At 41.0% G+C, this 20,640-nt stretch overlaps 2 protein-coding genes across 6 annotated transcripts in view; both read left to right on the forward strand.

The window, feature by feature from the left end:
- Positions 1–7,978: 7,978 nt before the first annotated feature.
- On the forward strand, positions 7,979–8,293 carry LOC103279660 (acanthoscurrin-1-like). The gene has a single exon (XM_008115892.1). The coding sequence runs from the start codon at positions 7,979–7,981 to the stop codon at positions 8,291–8,293; it is 315 nt and encodes a 104-aa protein (XP_008114099.1).
- The window catches only part of myrf (myelin regulatory factor), a 121,798-nt gene continuing 109,273 nt past the window's right edge, over positions 8,116–20,640 (forward strand). For 3 of the 5 annotated variants that reach the window (XM_008115871.3, XM_008115873.3, XM_062967460.1), the window contains exon 1: positions 8,116–8,369. In XM_008115871.3, the coding sequence (XP_008114078.2) occupies positions 8,324–8,369 (46 nt within the window). In that variant the 5' untranslated portion in view covers positions 8,116–8,323. The remainder of the gene's footprint in view (positions 8,370–20,640) is intronic. The other 2 variants (XM_008115872.3, XM_062967459.1) reach the window with 1 other exon arrangement.

Here is a 20,640-nt window from a genome sequence, read left to right on the forward strand (position 1 = left end):
ATAAATCCTAGCAACTACATCTCCCAAATGACAAAATCAACTGCCCCAACTCCACCAATATCGGGTATTTGTGCCAAATTTGGTCCAGTGGAAAAAAATACATCCTGCATATCAGATATTTACATTACAATTATAACGGTAGCAAAATTACAGTTACGAAGAAGCAATGAAAATAATTGTATGGTTGAGGGTCACCACAACATGAGGAACTGTATTAAGGGGTTGCAGCATTAGGAAGGTTGAGAACCACTGGTTTAGACACTACCGGTATTTGCACAGATCAGAACTGGATGAAATGCGGCTCCTCCAATGTTGCTGAACTGCAATTTGTTTCGACCCTACACAGCATAGCCAATATTGAGGAATGCTGTGAATTATACTCTACCTTGCTTACATTAGTAGACAGTAAAACATATTGACAACCTTTCTTCTCAAATGCTGCTGAGAAAACATGGATAATGGGAAAGGACATTTGGGCCTAATAGCTCCTTTATAATATTCTCATATTCTTATAGCTTCAGGCTGTAGCATGAATATTATTCTTTCCATGTTCAAAAGAATTAAAGACTTTGGCTCACAGCTTCAAAAGGGGGGCGGAAAGCAGCAACTACACTCTCCATTTCTCAGTTTGAGGAAATGTTTGTATATATGGAATTGGGTTCAGATCTACAGCTGGAATGGAATAAACCAACAAAAATGTTTTGCTTCCGACCCAGATGCCTGAAGTGTGTCTTTATGAATGGAAGGGAAAGGGTAAAAGATAACAATTGTCTTAATAGAAGGAGTTGGTTAGAAGAGGGAGGGTGTGGGTGTGGAAAAGGCTGTTGAGCTTTTGCTTTCCAGTCCTGAAAGAATAGCCCTATTACTCTTCCCAAACCTCAGCCCCCGCCTGTTCTCTTGTCCCCTCCCTGGAGAAGAACTGGTCACAGCACAGCTGTGAAAGAGAAAGATATATATTTATATATGTGTGTGTGTAAGTGAATCTGCCCTTCTGAATTGGTTTATGGGACTGGACAAAACCTCATTGTGTGCTTTATCTGCTCAGAAGAGAATGGGCCCACAGTCTTTGCCTGGCATTAGCTCTGCCTTTGGTTAACTGTGGTCAGATAACTGTAACTTCATTTAGATACTGTACTTTGTGTGTGAGTGTGTGTGTGTGATTATTATTTATTGTGAGCACATCTGGAGAAATACACAAACACTAATCCTCTTGCTGATCTGTTGAGGGAGGGAGTTGACAGATTTTTAAGAACACAGGTTAAATATCCAAATCAACATCAGCTTATTTAAGACTTTTTGTTTTGTTTGTTCCTTATGTGTACCTAAAGTTTTATCACTAAGGGCCCTTCCACACAGCCATATAACCCAGAATATCATGGCAGAAATCCCACAGTATCTGCTTTGAACTGGGTTATCTCAGTCCACACTGCTATATATTCCAATTCAAATGGAAATGAGGGATTTTATTCAGCTGTGTGGCATAGATGCACTATTAAGTAGATGTCTAATAAACTTGGGCAGGAAGGATTTTTATTCTGCTGCTGTTTTTGAATCTCAACCTTTTTATTCAAAAGTAGCTTCCAGCGAGTTCATTAGGATTTACTCTCAGGTGAGCACACTTGCTGCTATGTAACACAAACTGTGAGAAATTTATGTAGCTGTAGCTCCTTTTGAAGTAAATGGGATTCTCTAAAGTTGGGAAAGAAGAAAGACACGTTGAAACTATTTTATGTTCTCATGATCTCCCCTTTCTTTCTGTATGACACACCAATATGGAAGTGTACACAGTGAATAATAGTCAGGATTTCCCTTAATGGTAATCCCAAGGTATGTGAAACTGCTTTTCTTTCTTAGGACTTTCTCTTTTGGAAATATAAACTTGATTTTGAGTTATTCCTGAATAGCTACACGTCTAAGCTGTATTTTTGCTGCCACATACTCTCCAACATTTCCTGGATGAAAACCGGGGTATATGTTACAAGGCATCACCAGGGTGTGGTCAAAATGTCTAAAATGATTAGTGAGGAAGAGGCTGCAGCAGTTTGCTTTTACCCGAGCTGATTGGGAACAGCAAAACTGCTCTCCTTACCCTCCTCTCTTCTTCTGTCTTCTGACTTAATGCAATACAAACTACTTTCCCCTTTGAATTTAGTTTGCTGTAATTGAAGTCAGATGAAGACAAAGAGGTGATTTAGATGAAGGGCTAGAAGGCATGATCATCACTTCTGCAGATGACACCAAATTGGGAGGGATAGCCAATACTCCAAAAGACAGAACAGAATTCAAAACAATCTTAACAGATTAGAGAGATGGGCCAAAACTAACAAAATGAACATCAATAGCGACAAATGCAAGATACTCTACTTAGGCAGAAAAAATGAAATGCAAAGAAACAGAATGGGGGGAGGCCTGGCTTAACAGCAATACGTGTGAAAAAGATCTTGGAGTCCTCAAGGACAACAAGTTAAACATGAACCAACAATGTCAAGCAGCAGATTAAAAGCCAATGGGATTTTGGCCTTCACAGTGTCTAGAAGGTTCTATTCTGCCTTGGTCAGACCACACCTGGAATCGCACTGTGTCCAATTCTGGGCACCGCAATTGAAGGGAGATATTGACAAGCTGGAATGTGTCCAGAGGAGGTCAACTAAAATGATCAAGGGTCTGGAGAATAAGCCCTATGAGGAACGGCTTAAAGAGTTGGGCATGTTTAGCCTGCAGTAGAGAAGGCTGAGAGGAGACATGATAGCCATGTATAAATACGTGAGGGGAAGTCATAGGGAGGAGGGAGCAAGCTTGTTTTCTGCTGCCCTGGAGACTAGGACACAGAACAATGGCTTCAAACTACAGGAAAGGAGATTCCACCTGAACATTAGGAAGAACTTCCCCACTGTGAGAGCTGTTTGGCAGTGGAACTTTCTTTCCCAGAGCATGGTGGAGGCTCCATCTTTGAGGCTTTTAAGCAGAGGCTGGATGGCCATCTGATGGGAGTGCTTTGAATACAATTTTCCTGCTTCTTGGAAGGAGGTTCAACTGGATGGCCCACAAGGTCTCTTCCAACTCTATGATTCTGTGATCTATGATTCTATGATTCTTTATGAAAGGAGGATAGCAAAACCAGGGCATTGTAAAAGCAACTGATAAAGTGGGATGGCAAAAAGTTAATTGAAACAGTAGAAGGATATGTTGTTGCCGCTGTGACCTTTTCCAGTACTCTTCCATATTCTGTGAAAGTGGAAGTTTGTTTTGTTCCTTAATGTGAACAATATGTATGAAGAAAACAAAATTATCTCCTATATACGAATTTTTACTTTGAGGTGCTTACCTATTTGCATCGACATAAATGCGGCCCCTTCTACACTGCCATATAAAGTCCAGATTATCTGCTTTGAACTGGATTATATGGCAGTGTAGATACATATAATTCAGTTCAATCTGGATTATCTGATTTAATCATCTGGATTATATGGCAGTGCAGAAGGGGTCTGAGATAATTGCCAAACAACATCCCAGCACTTATGTCAAAGTGTGCAGAATTAAGTCTTACTTGTTTATTTATTTGGAAGCTTTACAGCCTTTTATCAACCCAAGTTTTCAAGGCAATTTGCAACAGAGCTTCAAAATGACAAAACAGAGAAAGGCAAAAGGATATATATCAAACTGCATTAATTCTACAGTGTAGGTTCACTCATAGTCTCAGCAGGTATAGTCTTCATCTGCACAGATACAGGATATACTTCTGCTGAATTTCTCCTTGATAATCAAGTACACGTCTTTCCTCTCAAGGAAGGAGAAAATGCCTGCCTTCCCAGTTAGGTAAATACCCACCCACACACTCCATTGATAAATGCTCCTTTTCCTTAACAGCATTTAGTGTGAAGTTGATTCAGAGACACGGCAGGTGCACAACGGTTCAGCGTCATGGCCAGGTAATTTCAGACTCTGGACCCAATGGCTGGGGAAAGTCTGGCAAGTGTGATCCTTCAGTTGTGTATCACACAACTCATCTTTTCCTTTCTTCCACACTTTAGGTTCCTGGCACAATTATCAACTGTGATGTAGGGAGAAGAAGAAAGAGGAAGCGCTCCCAGCATATGCAGTGCAATCTCATATTCAAGTTAATTATTATTTCATTTACTAAATAAATACACTGTCATGGTGGAATTTCCTTCTCCTGGTCTTTTGGAATGAGCACTATTTTATTGCACAGCAGATAGCCGATATTTTTAAAGTTAAAACAAATAATGTATTTGTAATCCAAAGCTCTATCTATCTATCTATCTATCTATCTATCTATCTATATCAGTGTTTCTCAACTTGAGAGTTGGCATCCCTGAGGTGGTCACGAGGGGGTTTCAGGGGGTCACCAAAGACCATCAGAAAACACATATTACTGATGTTCTTAGGAACCCCTTTGGCAGAAAAGGCTGAATATCTCTTCACTTGTCCTTCTCTTCCTTTTTGGAAACAGATGGCGAATCCTCCCACCAATAGCCCAATTTGCCCAATTCTATCGTTGGTGGGGTTCAAGGGGCTCTTTGATTGTAGGTGAACTACAGCTCCCAAATAACAAAATCAATCCCCCCAACCCCACCAGTGAATGAAAATACATCCTGCATATCAGATGTACCATTAAAAATAATTTTATGGTTGGGGGTCACCACAACATGAGGAACTGTATTAAGAGATTGCAGCATTAGGAAGGTTGAGAACCACTGATATGTATGTGTGTATGTATAGGGGAGTCCACTTACACAGACAAGCTCCTGCCTTCACAAACAGCAATACTCAAGCCACTACTCAGGAGACACGAATTGCCTTCCCTCCAATGACATTGCAGGTTATAGTGAGTACATATTTCTGATGGGACATGAACATGTAAAAGAGCCCTGCCAATGTCCTCCACAAACACCATTCTGCCCACCACCCAAAGCTTTCATACGGGGACAATTTCATCCTAGATTTTCTATTTTTCCTCCACCACAGACATCTCAGTGTTTCTTAATTTCTCAATTGGTGTGAAATTTGCATGACCCCACCCACTGTCTCTCCCATAACCCTTTCCTATTATTTTCTAGGGCACACAGCAAACAGAGGAATTGATCAGCATTTGAACATACAGTAGATTCTCACTTATCCAGCCTTCTCTTATCCAGTGTTCTGTATTATTCAACGCAGTCTGCCTTTTAGTAGTCAATATTTTTGTAGTAAATGTTGTGACATTTTGGTGCTAAATACGTAAAAATACAGTAATTACTACATAACGTTACTGTGTATTGAACTGTTTTTTTTCTGTCAAGATGTTGTAAAACATAATGTTTTTGTGCTTAATTTGTAAAATCATAACGTAAATTTATGTTTAATAGGCTTTTCCTTAATCCCTCCTTATTATCCAATATTTTCACTTATCCAACATTCTGCCAGCCCATTTATATTGGATAAGTGAGACTCTACTGTACTAGAGACGTTTGGGGAGATTTCACTATGATTTATAGGAGTTGTATATACTGGGATGTACAGTTCCCCTGCACTTTAAGAGCACTCTGAACTCCACCACCAATGGACCTGGAACTTACTCGACACACAGAATCCACCATGACCAAGAAAAAATACTGGAGGTCTTTGGAAGGATTTATAGGAATTGTAGTTCACCTACATGGAGTGCACTATGAACCCAAACAATGATGGTTCTGGACATCTTGGCATGCATACCCATATGCTCAAATTTGAATACTGGTGGGTTTGAGGGGAATTGGCTTGGACATTTTGGAGTTGTAGGTACTGGGATGTATAGTTCACCTGTAAATCAATGAGCACTCTAAACTCCACCAAAAATGGAATTGAACCAAACTTGGCTCACAGAGCCCGCATGACTGGCAAAAAAATATTGGAGGTCTTTGGGGAAAATTCCCCTTGATTTGGGAGAGTTGTAGTTTACCTACATCTAGAGAGCACTGTGAACCCAAACACCAATGAATCTGGACCAAACTTGGCCCACATACCTGAGATGCCGAAATTTGATTACTGAAGGGGTTTGAGAGGAACTGACCTTCGTTTCTGGGAGCTGTAGTTCATCCACAACCAGAGACTCTGTGACCTCCACCGATAATGGCCAAACTTGGCACACAGAATCCCGACTAACTCAACCTACTGGAGGGGTTTGAGGGGACTACCTCACCATAGTGTCGTGGTTCTCAGTCAGTTTACCATCTGTTAGGATTTCTGAGAGTTGAAGGCCAAAACATCTGGGGACCCACAGGTTGAGAACCTCTGCCCTAGTGGGAGTGGTAGCTTACCCTGCAGCCAGAGAATACACTGAACCTCACCCATGATGCATCCAGAGCAGCCTTGCCCAACATAACAAACTTTAAGTACTGATGGAGTTTTGGGGGTTTAACCTGGCATGATGTGAGTTGTAGTATACCCATAACCTTATGCATTTTGTACAATTAAAATTGGATTTTTTTCAAATAACCTGGACAATGCCAGGTACCCAAGCTAGTATATGTATATATGTATGTATGTATGTATGTATGTATGTATATGTGTGTATGGCTGGAGTTACACTGCAAAAATGCCCCTGTTCCGAATTACATACAAATTCAACTGAAGAACAAACCTACAAAACCAATCTTGTTCATAACTTGGGGGCTGCGTGTAGTTGCTGTTAGCATGTAGTTCTGGCATGGGCAAACATCGGTCCTCCAGGTATTTTGTTTATATGTTTTAAATGTATTTGTGCAATTGTATTTTATTGTGTATTGCTGGATTTAGTCCCCATGGGAGCCGCCCCAAGTCCCTTTGGGGACATGGGGCGGGATATAGGAATAATAAGAATAAAAAAGATTTAAAGATGGGCTTAAAGCCAACCTTAAAAACTGTGGCATAGGCACTGAGAACTGGGAAGCCCTGGCCCTTGAGTGCTCTAATTGGAGGTCAGCTGTGACAAGCAGTGCTGCGGAGTTCAAAGAGGCACGAATGGAGGGCTTAAGGGAGAAACGTGCCAAGAGGAAGGCCTGTCAAACCAATCCTGACCGGGACTGCCTTCCACCTGGAAACGGATGTCCTCACTGCAGGAGAACATGCAGATGAAGAATAGGTCTCTTCAGCCACCTAAGGACACACCCCCAAGACACCAGAAATGGAAGACAATTGTCCTCAAACTACGAGGGATTGCTTAAAAAAATAAAAATATAAGAATAAAGTTATTATTTATATTATTATTATTAAATTATTTTGGACTTCAAGTCCCAGAAATTACAGCCAGATTAATGGCTGTTAGGAATTGTGGGAGTTGAAGTATAAAACACCTTGGTGGGCTGAAATTTGCCCATGGCTGGTGTAGTTGCCAGAACCATAGCCAGAAAAAATGGGGGGGGGGGGGGGAGTTGAAACTTTTTTTAGTGAATCATGAAAAGTAAGGTAAAGATAAAGGTTTCCCCTGACGTTAAGTCCAGTGGTGTCCGACTCTGGGAGTTGGTGCTCATCTCCATTTCTAAACCGAAGAGCTGGCGTTGTCCGTAGACACCTCCAAGGTCATGTGGCCAGCATGACTGCATGGAATGCTGTTACCTTCCCGCCGGAGCAGTACCTATTGATCTACTCACATTGGCATGTTTTCGAACTACTAGGTTGACAGGAGCTGGAGCTAACAGCAGACGCTCACTCCGCTCCCCGGATTTGAACCTGGGGCCTTTCCTTTTCTCCCTGCAAGTTCAGCAGCTCAACGCTTTAACACACTTCGCCACCGGTAGTTCCATAAAGCAAAATAATTTAGAAATCAGGCTCCATGGATAAACTTTAGTGGACACTCAAAGACTGATAAACTTCAGTGGACACTCATGGGGATTTGACTAAACAGTTAAAATTCATGAGTAAAACCTGAAAAAATTCGGGGGGGGGGGGGAGTTGAACCCCTAACACACACACACACACACACACACACATCCTGGCTACAGCTCTGGTAGTTGTTGTGATGATGGTTATTTCCATCCTCGTCCTCTCTGTCCCATTACCAGCTTGCCCCGCTTCCTGCAGTACCGCTTCGGGCCGGCAGAGGGCGGGGCCCGGGGCGGCAGGAGAGGGCGGCGCGGAGGGGGCGGGGCGGGGGCGCCCTCGGGAGCCGCTCGGGTTCAGAGCCGAGGCGAGGCGAAGCGAGGCGCCCGGGGCTCCGGAGGAAGGCAGCGCGCCGACAGGGGAGGCTGGAGGGGACCTTCGCGGGGCCCAGAGCCCGGGAGGAGGCGGCGGACGAGGAGGAGGAGGGATGCCCGGCGGCGTCGGGCTCGGCGCCTAGCCCCCCTTCCGCCTGGTGCATGGCCCGGCCATGGAGGTGGTGGACGAGACGGAGGCGCTGCAGCGCTTCTTCGAAGGTGAGGACGGAGCGGGGGTCGGGGGGCAGCAGCCGTGCCTTCCGAAAGCAGGAGAAGCCAAGTCGAGCGGGAAGGCGTGAGGGAGAGCTTTCCTTTGGAAGCCTTGGCCGAAGCGGTCCCTCACCTCGGGCCGAGTCTCAGCCAAGGGGAGGAAAAAGCCGCCTTATCTCAACCAATGACATGGCTGGTGATCCACAAGTCAAGACAGGACGGATACATCCCAAGAGAGTGTGGATGAGAAGGCGAGAGAGAGAGAGAAAGAGAGGAACTAACCCGTCGCGCGTTGCGTGTCTGCCAGGCATGGGCAAACTCGGGCCCTCCAGGTGTTTTGGACTTCAACTCCCACCATTCCTCACAGCCTCAGGCCCTTTCCTTTTCTCCCTCAGCCGCTTAAGCGGCTGAGGGAGAAAAGGAAAGGGCCTGAGGCTGTGAGGAATGGTGGGAGTTGAAGTCCAAAACACCTGGAGGGCCCGAGTTTGCCCATGCCTGCCTGGTGTCTGCCTTTTCAGGCACGCTCGCCAAAGTGGGCACGTTGGGTTGTTTGTGTTTGTGTTGTCGAACGCTTTCGTGGCCGGAATCACTGGGTTGCTGTGAGTTTTCCAGGCAGTGTGGCCGTCTTCCAAGCAGCCAGACCTTGAAGCTGAAAGGCTATTCAATGCCAATCCAGCAGGGACCTCATCACACTAGAGCAGTGGTCCTCAATCTTTGAAAGCAGAGAGCTGGTCCATGGTCCCTCAGAGTGCTGAAGGGCCGGAAAAAATATATGAACAAATTCCTATGCTCACTGCACATGTCTTAATTGTAGTGCAAAAAAAAACCCCAATGAAAAAACAATACAATATTTAAAAATAAGAACACTTTTAACCAATATAAACCTACCAGGAGTTCAGTGGGAAGTGTGGGCCTGCTTCTTGCTGATGAGATAGTCAAGTTAATTAGGATTGTTGTTGTTGTGTACCTTCAAGTCATTTCATACTTGGGGCGAGCCTAAGTCTCAAACTGAGGGCAGGGGCCAAATAAATGACCTTGGAGGACCGCATCTGGCCCACGGGCCTTAGTTTGGGGACCCCTGCACTAGAGCTTGGATCCACTTGAAATCCACTTTAGGGAGGGGGCTTTAAATAGCTCAGACAGGTCCTGGGCCTCACCAACCTACAAATTCTGCAGGAGGCAGAAACCGGATTTAAAGTGGATTCATGCTCTAGTGTGATGAGGCATCAGGGGCCAGTTGCAGCATTCACACCTGCCTCCAACATACAAGAGTTCTTTCTCCCACCTTGGACCTTCCACAGATATATATAAACCCCACTTACTTAGTTTCCAAACGTCCTCACAACCTCTGAGGATGCCTGCCATAGATGTGGGCGAAACGTCAGGAGGGAACGCTTATGGAACATGGCCATACAGCCTGGAAAACTCACAGCAACCCAGTGTTTGTGTTTGGTTTTTTGGTGAGCTGCCTTCTGGGCCCCACTTCGGGCATACATTTAAATACATGAAAGGAGGTGAAGGCTTTGTTCAGAAGAGAGGGTCGAAAAAGGGAGCAAGCTTCTCTGAGCCTCCAAACATTCCCCCTTCTTCATATTCACATATTCATGTTTTACCTGTTCTTTCCAGAGCCAGAGGCTTTCATCTGATCCTGTAGAATGAATGTGGTTCCACAGTAATTGGAATGTGATGGCTCTGCTATGGAGTCCTGGGAGTTGCAGTTCTTTAGCCTTCTCTGCCAAAGACAGGTCTCAGCACTGCTCAGCCTTGATCTCTGGCAGTTCAAGTGATGCCACGCTGCCATCCTTCTACAGTGTGGATCAGGCAGGGGCAAACTTCGGCCTGGCTGTTAGGAATTGTGGGAGTCAAAGTCCAAAACACCTAGGAGGGCCGAAGTTTTCCCATGCCTGTTCTGGATGCAGCCCTAGTTTATGTTTATGGCCTGAAAGCCCTCAAGGAACACTGCCCAACCAAGATGTAGATTGAGCAGGTGGAGAAGCAACAGTTCTTCATTCACATATACATACATGGCCACAGCAATTCCTGCGGAATTCAACATATTATAAACTCCACAACCAAACCTACCTATTACATGGTTGTGCCCTGTCACTCACACAACATGCATTTATTTATTCATTTACCATACTTGTATCCCGCCTTTCTCAATCCCAAAGGGGACTTACAAAATGCAACAGTTCAATGCCGCATGCATACATACATCAACAAATAAACAGAAAATATTAAAACCAACCCATTAAAACATAACAGTAAACAAGAATTGAAACCACATAATCCAGGTCATATTCCAAGGCCAGTCCAGGTCATCATTAAATTAGTTTATAGTCTATTATTGCACTGCGGCCATTATTTACCAAAAGCCTGATCCGAAAGCCATGTATTTAGGGGTTTTTCTTCTTCCAAAGGACAGGAGGAAGGGGCCGATATAATTTCAACATAACAATCCCTGACAAGTGTGATAAACTCTAGAAACAAACTTGCCTGTGGATGTGGATGGGCCATGTCACTCTCCCAAACACAAACCCTGGCAAATGTGTATGAACGTCAAAACTGAATGTGACTGATCTGTGGTTGTATACGTCCACACACTCACTTGTATACACAGACCAACTCCTGCTAAATTAAGCACATGATAAACTCCAAACCCAAACATGCCTGATATATGGTGTATAGTTTTTTCTATTTTTCAATCAAAGAGGCTTTCCCCTTCCAATCCAGTGGGGCATCTCGTGTCTTCCTAGTTCAAGGCCTTTTTCCTTTCTGATTTCCATATCTTTCTGCATTGTGCTTCTTCCATCTCCCTGTATTTTGCATTCTGTTTATGGAACTACCCTGTTTCCCCGAAAATAAGACATCCCCGAAAAATAAGACCTAGTAGAAGTTTTGCTGAATTGCTAAATATAAGGCCTCCCCTGAAAGTAAGACCTAGCAAAGTTTTCATTTGGAAGCATGCCCAGCGCCTGCCAAACAGAACACCAGAGCATGCAGGATTGGTAAATGCACATACCAGTTATACATGGAAATAATGGTTATAACAAGAAATTCTTGATAGGATTCACAGTTTGTCTGGTTATGCTGGTTTGTGATGACAACTACGGTACAGTATATAATAAATGTTCATTTTTTTTGTTCAACAATAAATGTGAATTCTTCTTCATGGAAAAATAAGACATCCCCTGAAAATAAGACCTAGCACATATTTGGGAGCAAAAATTAATATAAGACACTGTCTTATTTTCGGGGAAACACGGTAGTTTTGACTGAAGAGCAGTGTGTAAAAAATACACTTCCCTGCCATATAAAGTAAGGCACTCACTACCATGTCTTGTGTTGTATAGTTCTAGTTCAGGAGTTATCTTGGTTTGAACTCATCTCAAAGTCATTCCTTTGGCACAATGTTCCCTTGAATCTCTTGTATGCCTTATACACAGTGCTGTACGATTACTACAGCATAATGAGTCTAGAAAAGAGCCTGAGAAGTGTAGGAATTAATTTACAATTAATTAATGGCAGAAAGTCTGTTTCTTGGTAAACAGTTATGAAGGCCCTGTGTACAATTATTCTTAACTGCATTCCACTGTGTAACCATTATGCCGTCATATTTTGGGATAGGAGAAATTACACTATATAACAAAATATGAATAATGTTATGTTCCTGGTTTCAAAGTGTTATTTCTTGTTTAATTGTGTGATACTTACTTTGAAAGTAGTTGTTAAATTCCAGAAACTTCATTTTTGTGGCTATGTTGAAACTACGCTGAACTATGAGATATTCATTGAAAAACTATAACAAGATGTGCTGCAGAATTTCCCATAAAAACAAAACTTTTGCAGTTTAATAAACCTTTTCCATGTGTTAATAATGATAGAACCAATTAGTAAATGACATTTATAACCCAGAAACAAAAATTGTACTAAGTTGTGTTATCTTCTACATTATATGTCTCTCAAAATTACATAGTCCACAGAAAACTTCAGATCTGTTCCTCTCCCTCAGGAATTGTTCTGTGAATTTTATTGTGGCAAATCTGTATTTGGCAAAGACCACACATTTAGCAGGAAGCTGCAGTTCATTCGGATTCTCTTAGTGTTCTCATGGAAGTAGATATATCAGACACGTTCGTGTTATTCATATTTTTATGTGTACACTTAAAAAATAACAAAGAGTCCTGTGACACCATATAGAGTATCACATTTTAATGGCACAGATGTTTAAGAATTCATGTCTAATGCCAGAATACATTGTTTAGTCTTTAACCAATGTATTCTTGTTTCTTAAGTCCTCAACAGACCTTGGAAAACAGCTCGTCTTGCCTTTGTGAATCTCTCCCCTACGACAAGATCTTTGCTTTTTTCTCTACCTTTGTGTGTATGTTACTTTTCTCAGTCCTTCCCTACATCTCTCTGGTTCTTGATTATCTTGCTTTAACATCTCCTTCTGACATTATTTTTTAAAATTTACGGCTGCATAAAATTGCCTTATCTTGCAATCCTGAAGGAGTAAGCCGACATTCATCCAATGGCATTTCAAACAGACATGTAAAGGATTGTGCTGTTATTTTGCTGAGAAGGGTTCTCCTCCTGTCACACATTTAAGTGTGCTAAAACCCAACATTTCAGATCTAGATGCTTTTAGCAGCTGACCCTATTATGGAAAAGGATAAGGCAAAATCAAACAGGGATACCCTATATAATTCTCCAGGCACACATTATTTACATTTCTGTTGTTGACAGGCTGAATGGCAGTACAATATTCCCTATGAATTAACTAAGTCTGGCATCTGGTCTCACTTTTCACTCCACTTTTAAATTTCCATGTCTAGTGTTCAGAGCCTGGAAAAAAGTTACTTTTTTGGACTCCAGCCTGCAAATCTACCAGCCAACATGACAGTGTCAGCTATATCGTATAGTGTTGATGTGGCAGACAGGCTGAAATGGAAATGATAGCAAAGTAAAAGAATCATCTGTGGATGGTTAAAGAAGAAAATCCACCTCACGTACCTAAATCACAGCTCACCCTTTTGCAGGTGACCTGTTGCATTTATGGCTATCAAATACAGTGAAACGGCGAAGAGTATAAGCCAAGGAAGTTCATATCACATAGCGCTACCCCAATCTCCTTGGATTGCCTGTCCTAGTTTCACTTTCATGGAGAATATGTGCGCAGCACTCATTTGAGAGTTCTCCTCCAAGGTACACTTACATGGTTTGGAAGAACTCGAGCCTAGGGAAGAGAAACCTGATCACTCAATAGTTTAATCTGAATGCAACCCCTTTTACTTTATGTTAGTCTCTTGTGAGACCTCTTTCGTTCTTGAAATGCACCTGAAGGGTGTTCAGACGATCCATAGTCTGAATTTGAGAGGTTGTTTTTGGGCCACACAGCTTCTTGTTTGATCCACAGTTCATTCTCAAACTCCCTATCTCTTTGGCCTCTAGTATCAGATCTTTGTGTGTGTGTTTTAATTCTTGGAGTTATTGTGCCTGATTTTGAAGCATGGTTGTGCTTCTTTCAGACCGATGTAACAGAAACATTTGGCAGATGTTAGTTACCTTAAAAAAGCCAAAGCAGTGAATTGATACAGAACCTTAGCAGGTCTGAAATAAAAAAAACCAAAAACCCATTTAATCAGATGTTGACAAGCTGGCTTAAACCTTATCATTTTAAGGTAGAATCATATACATATTATACAACTGCATTATGTGGAGTTTACTCCTGAGTAAACTGGCACAGGATTTTACCTCTAGGATTTGGATTTGTTCCCTTGACCTACTTGCGGTGACTGTAGGTTATATTTCCCAGATTCTACCTTCTAAGGAAATAGTTTTGAGTTTTGCCAAATGCTACTAATCCGTATATTACCAAATTGAAATACTGTGTTTCTGTTTTATTTGTGCCGAGGATGGAGATTATGACAAGTAGGACATTTTTAGCCTCTGCAAGTCACTTAATTATATAATTTTCTTTTTTAAGTATGTGAATTCCACAAATTCATCTTGTTTCTAATGAATTATATTATTATTGTTTGTTCATTTGATTGATTTGAACTGAGACAGTTCCTGCATGTTCCCGGTGAGAGGAAAATGTTTAGCAGAAAAAGAGAAAGAAAGAAACATTGTGTGTGGAGAGCTGCTGAAATGAAGGATCTGCTCACTTTCATGTATTTATATCTTTAATGCACTAATCTCTATTTGCAAGCTGTTCAGGTGACTGGTTTTCTTAAAAAATATTTGACTTTGTTGGGATAAATATTGTGTCTGTGTTTAAATTATGCTGAATTCCCAGCAGCTCTTGTTCTAGGTCAGTTTGGGCCCCTTGACACTTGGAGTTAGGATCTCTAATATGCTGTGTAACCTAATGTAAAGGCTTTATAGAAGCAGTCCTCATGCTTAAATGGGATCTTAAATTTCTCACATTTATTTTGTGAAAGCTTACATTGGCTAGAATGAATGCTTGTTTTAGAAATAAGTCCTCTAACACAACATTCACAATTGAAATATGTCAAATATGGGAACTCTTTTTGTATAACTTTTGAAAACAGCCTGGTTCAGCTTTCAAGAAGAATCTGCATTAATGGCAATTCATATCTAATATGCAACTTTCTTTGGAAATGATTCTGGTTAACATTCACTTGCATTAGCATCCACATTGGAGAAAATGACCAGTATAGGGCAGCAGTTGAAAATCCATCCACTCCCTGGTTACACAAATCCAGTTCACTAAAGAAATATTTAAAATTGATATAGAGTAGAAGTTTTCCATCCCAGCTCATTCAGCTGCCTTGCTTTGTCCTGGCCAATCCCAGAAAGTTTATGAGCAAACCTCTCTGCTTTGTCACACTTTCCTAAACCAACCTTAGTTTTGGAATAGGCCCTCCACTATCACAAGTATTAGGAGCACAGGGCCCTGTGAAAGTGGGAAAATATGATTTGAAAAAAGCTAGAAACACAATTTCTAGAAATTTAAAACATCATCATCATCATCATTTAATTACTTATTAATCGCCCTCCATCCACGATGCTCTAGGCGATTTACAAGATAAAATTGTAAAGGATAAAAATACATACATACAAATATTGATAAAATTAACATAGATTAAAAGCTCTAGTAAAGAGCCAGGTCTTGAGTGCTAGGGTAAAAACATGATGATGATGATGATGATGATGATGATGATGATGATGATGATGATGATGATGATGATGATGTTGATGATAAAGTAGGGTACTGCCATGTCATTAAAAGACCCCTCTGGAGTAACCAGTTTAAAACTCAAAGCCTGTCTCAATAAAAAAAAGTCTTTAAATAAGGAAGACGAATTGAGGAGGGTAATCTAGACTTCCTTGGGAAAGAGTTCTTCAAGGTGGGAGCAGATTTGTAGTTGTGAAAAGACTCCTCCATAGCAAAGCATGTTATTTGGTAGAACTCGTTGGATCTGGTAATCTTGGGGAATATAGAGTGGATTCAAATGTGCGCCTTGTGATCAGGGTAAGGAATGAGCATTCGAGTTAATGATCACCTCTCTGATATCGAAAACAGCCAAGTTGGTTTAAATTTGATTGTTCAAATCAACAAGATGTATCTCTTTACCTCAACAAGCAAAGCAAACGAACATAAACAAATGCATGACAGTTCTTTGCACAGATATATGCAACACATGGATACACTTCCCTTCTTTCTCCAAAGTTGCTCACAGGAGGAGAGAGTGGGCTTTCCATTGCTGGAAATTTTCATGCAAAGGCTGGATAGGTATTTGTAGAGATGCAAGAGTTCCAGCCAACATAACTATTCCTGTATTGAGCAGGTGGTGGAGTAGACGACCTCCGCATGCCTTCCAACTTTATGATTTAGAGTAACAAAATACCAGCAAATAGTCCAGAGGTAGCTCTGTCCTTTCTGACCTCTTTATACGCTTAGTATCGTGACTAATATATGGGGATCAACATTTTGAAATTAATCAGCATCCTAAGAGTGCTCTAGGTATTGGTATTCACTGCCACTGGATATGGAGGCTCTTCTTAGTCACTTTGGCTGATAATGATTTAGGTTCCTCCTGTTCCAAAGCATGATATAAGATACAATTGTCATTGTGTGTCATTTCTGACTTATAGTGACTCCAAGTCAAACCTAGCACAGGGTTTTCTTGGCAAGATTTGTTCAGATGGACTTTGCCCTGAATTTCCTCTGAGGCTGAGAATGTATGACTTGTCCAAGGTCAACCGGTACATTTCCATAGTTCAGCAGGGCTTTGAACCCTGGTATCCAGAGTCCTAGTCCAGCACTCAAACCAGTCCACCATGCTGAACAGAATAATACATGAAAATAGCAAAATAAAAAGAAAGCAGCATAAACATTATATAGTGTTATGAGGGCAGTTAAAAACAGGACTTAAAGGTATGGTAACCAAAAAGTTTGGAAAAATATAAAAGGCCATTGCCTGGCTCTAGAAACACAGTGGTATAGGTTCAAAATGAGCATGTGTAGGGAGTATGTTCTAGAGTTGGCATAGTACAACTTCTGAGTCCCTTGTCTCACTTTTTTAGTCCACAGAACAGAGCCTGGGGAGGAGCTTCCTTGGCAAGTAGTCCATCTCCAAGATTTAGGACAGCAATAAGGAATCTTTGGTGTACTCCATGATTTGGATTATTTCTCTGACAATGCTGCATGAGGTTTGAGGAGGTTGTAGCTCAAAACATTGAGCTATAACTCCGCTTATGGTCATTAAAAGTGAAGATGTGTCATAAATTGGACTTGGTATTGATTGGGAGTCAGTGTGGTGGTGGTGGTGATAGTTTTTAAAGTAAAGTACAAACCCCATATCTGCAGGTGATATGTTCTATATTTTGACTATACTTCAGCTGGATACTTACCATAGAATTGCAGTGGGCTACCTAGAGAGCTCCACAAACACTATGGAAAGGTATTTTTTTGGAGCATGAGTAAGTTAAATCACAAATATTGAGTCCAGGGATAAGACTGTCATCTTATATAAAGTGTTTCTTGTGCATTGTACTGCCTGTCATTTCTGAACTGCATGCTATGACAATGACTCCCAAGTATTGGTTTTGGATTTCAATTCCCAAAGTATTTGACCATTGACTATTCTATCTGGGACTCCTAGGATTTGAAATCCAAAACAACTGGTGGATTAAATGTTGAGCATCACTGCTTCAGGGTAATGCCATGTAAAGCGCATTTTAGTAATCTGTCAGGAGGTAACTTATGGCCCTCTAGATGTTGTTGGACAACAGAGTCCATTATCCTTCTCCATAGACTGATGAGTGTTGCAGTTCATCTGTATTTGGTTCTTATTTCTGCAGTAATCTAACAGAAATATTAGCAGAATGTAAATAATTGTGTGCAATCTATTCCTGTCTAAAAGAGGTAGATAAGTATTTATATATAGTATTTATATGATGAAATGAAATCTCTGAAGTGATTTGCAGTACAAAAACAATAAACATAGTTGTTAAGAAACAATTATGTCTGTTTAACCCTGGGAATATATCTAGCATCCATGCATATAGCCCTTTTAAAGTAAAGTCGCCTGAAGATGTGTTTGTTTCTACATGTTGCAATACTGAATTCCATAGTATAGGTATGGAAAGAATATTCACAAAAATTCACAAAATGGTTGAAACATGTGTTTTTTGATTATTGAGAAACCTTACTCAGAAGAATACTGGGCTAATGGGAATCTTCCTCATCTAGGACTTTTTCTGCACAAAATCTGCATTGTGGTTGTTTTGCATAAAAAAAGCATTTGCTGCATGGAAAGCAGCAGTTTTTGAACAGAAAATTCTGCTTTCTATGAAAAACTGTCATTTTGCACAAAGTAAGACCTGAGTTGCGAATAATCTTCAAAAACTGTTTGAAGACTTTCTCACAATAAAAAGAAATTGGTTAAAATTACCATTTGCTTCCTTTAAGAAGAAACTTTGTCATTGTCTAGATTTAGCCCACTGTCAGTCAGATGGAAGATGTATACTTCTATGTGGAAATTGTATTATAAGCTTAATTCTGAGGGAAATAATACTAACTCCCATTTTGAAGAGTCGTAATTTATACCAGCACATCAAAATCTACCAGTGTTGCCCAGTTGCAGACCCTGCAGTGCAAAGATCTGGTCAAGGTTTTGCAGAGAGTATAACATTGAGGACCACCTCCTGGTGACTCATGCACAGAGGAAGAACTGTTTAAAGCTATAGACAATAGAGTCGTCCGTTTTTGGTCCAAATCTTTTAGCAGCTTATGATCCCTTTATTTTATCAGTTTTAAGCTTATCTATATATGCAATGTTTTTAACACAAAATAAAAATAAAAAAACTTTCTGATTTCTCTATATTGGTAGTTGGAGGCTGGAAAAGTTCTTTGCTGGCTGTGAAATTCAAGATTTTGTAGTCCCCAAAATAACTTTTCCAAGTTCTGGTTAGGGTGAGGGGGTAGCATGCAAAGAGGTCCTTGGGTTGTAATTATTGGTTTTGGGAGATTCTTAACAGTGTAGCAGCTGCCTTGTTAAGTGAACCAATCTATACAAATTGTCAGTCCTTTTCTGAATAGAATTGGACATTGATACTTCTGGTGACCGAGAGTTTTATAGGGCAACCACATTCTCTCTCTCTCTCTCTCTCTCTCTCTCTCTCTCTCTCTCTCTCTCTCTCTCTCTCTCTTTGTGTATGTTCAAGAGAACATTGGTTGTTTTAAACTGGATGTCTATTAATATCCTGTTTGTGGTGGTGGTTTAATTAACTTTTATTAAGTGCTTACTAATTACAGTAATTTTCCCATAAATCAATTGTGCTAAAATAATTTTAGGGATTTAGTTAGGTCAGAATCGAGTTGTTGTCATACTCATTTCTTTTATGAGTATTAAGTCTATTTCCAATGTGGATGCCCATATATTCCTTGAAGACATAGGCTCCATGTTTCTGCTCTGCATGTGTGGGAAAAGGTTAAGAAATACAACATCTTGGTTATGAAGCAACTCACTAAATATTTTCATGAGAATTCTGGATAATAAATAGAAACACTTAGTTTCTATTAGTTTCCAGAGGAGACTGCTCACGTTTGGATGTAGTAGACTATGTGCTCTCTGGCTCTTTTCTTTTGTACTCTTCAGCCTTTTTGGGTATAAGAATCTTTTGCAACATGAGATCCATTTTAAAGCATAACAATTTGTGTCCCTTCTCATCCTTCTTCAAGGCTACTGACTCAAAGGAGTATGGACCTTCTATGTATCTCTTAACAAGTTCAAAGAAGGAAGTTTATTAGATGTACAGTGATGCAGGGACAAAAAAATCACCTACATCTTTTGTACCCTTATTAAAGCATGGGGTACGTAAAGTAATACTTGAGGGTCATGTGCAATTCTTGTGATCTCTAAGTGCAACCACTGAGGGTTATTACCTGGATCATTTCAGCACTGCCCGGGGGCAATATCACCGACTTTGGGAAACACTGCTCTAGATCATTCATTGGTATGGAAAACGGCTTCTTGTTTTCCATATGTTTAGCATAGTTCTGTGATAAAAATGCAAGTGAGGAAGGAGAAGTGGACATATTTGCACCGCTGCCTCTTAAGTGGAATGGTTGTCCTGTGTTTTTAAGGAAGACTGAGAGAGTGACAAGACAATATATTTCTGAGATCTAGGAGGCAGGCCTGTAAGGGTGTGTGTGTTAGGGATTCAACCCCCCCCCCCCCCCCGAATTTTTTCAGGTTAAAAAAAAACCTGGTTTACTCATGAATTTTAACTGGTTAACCAAATCCCCATGCTAAGTCTATGAGACGCAAAAAATTAAGAATCCCTCCAGGCACTATCTCAAGCAGATATTGACAGGTCTGTAGCAGGGGGGCAGGGGTTCAAACCCCTCTCGGGAAATTTTCAAACCTCTCCTGAATTTTTTTTCTGGCTACAGCCCTGCTAGGAGGTGTTTTGTTTTCTACAGGAAGATGGTGCTTTTATTGACAGGATGAGTGAAAATATTGTATTGACCATGGCATCGTAACCCTGTTCCAGATTAGCTCAACTTTGGGGAGTACTTGCTGGCCAGTTGCCTAGCTTTTGACGAGAAACAATCCAGAAGAAGAGGAATGTTTGGAGTGGTAAAGAGTGTTGTGTTTAAGGCTTTCATGGGGAAAGTCAAGCAGTTAATTTTGGCCTGTCCATGGTGTTCGGGGAGTGTTTACATAGAGCATTTGTATTTTATATCAAAGAGAAGGTGGGGAGTATTGGGGGGGAGGGGCATGACCCTTGGCTGGCATTCTCT

The sequence above is a fragment of the Anolis carolinensis genome, chromosome 1 (genome assembly GCF_035594765.1).
Source record: "Anolis carolinensis isolate JA03-04 chromosome 1, rAnoCar3.1.pri, whole genome shotgun sequence".
Taxonomy (NCBI): Eukaryota; Metazoa; Chordata; class Lepidosauria; order Squamata; family Dactyloidae; genus Anolis; species Anolis carolinensis.

Bases quoted from the DNA above. Each gene is read 5' to 3' on its own strand.
- LOC103279660 (XM_008115892.1), top strand. From the start codon at position 7,979: ATGGTTATTTCCATCCTCGTCCTCTCTGTCCCATTACCAGCTTGCCCC.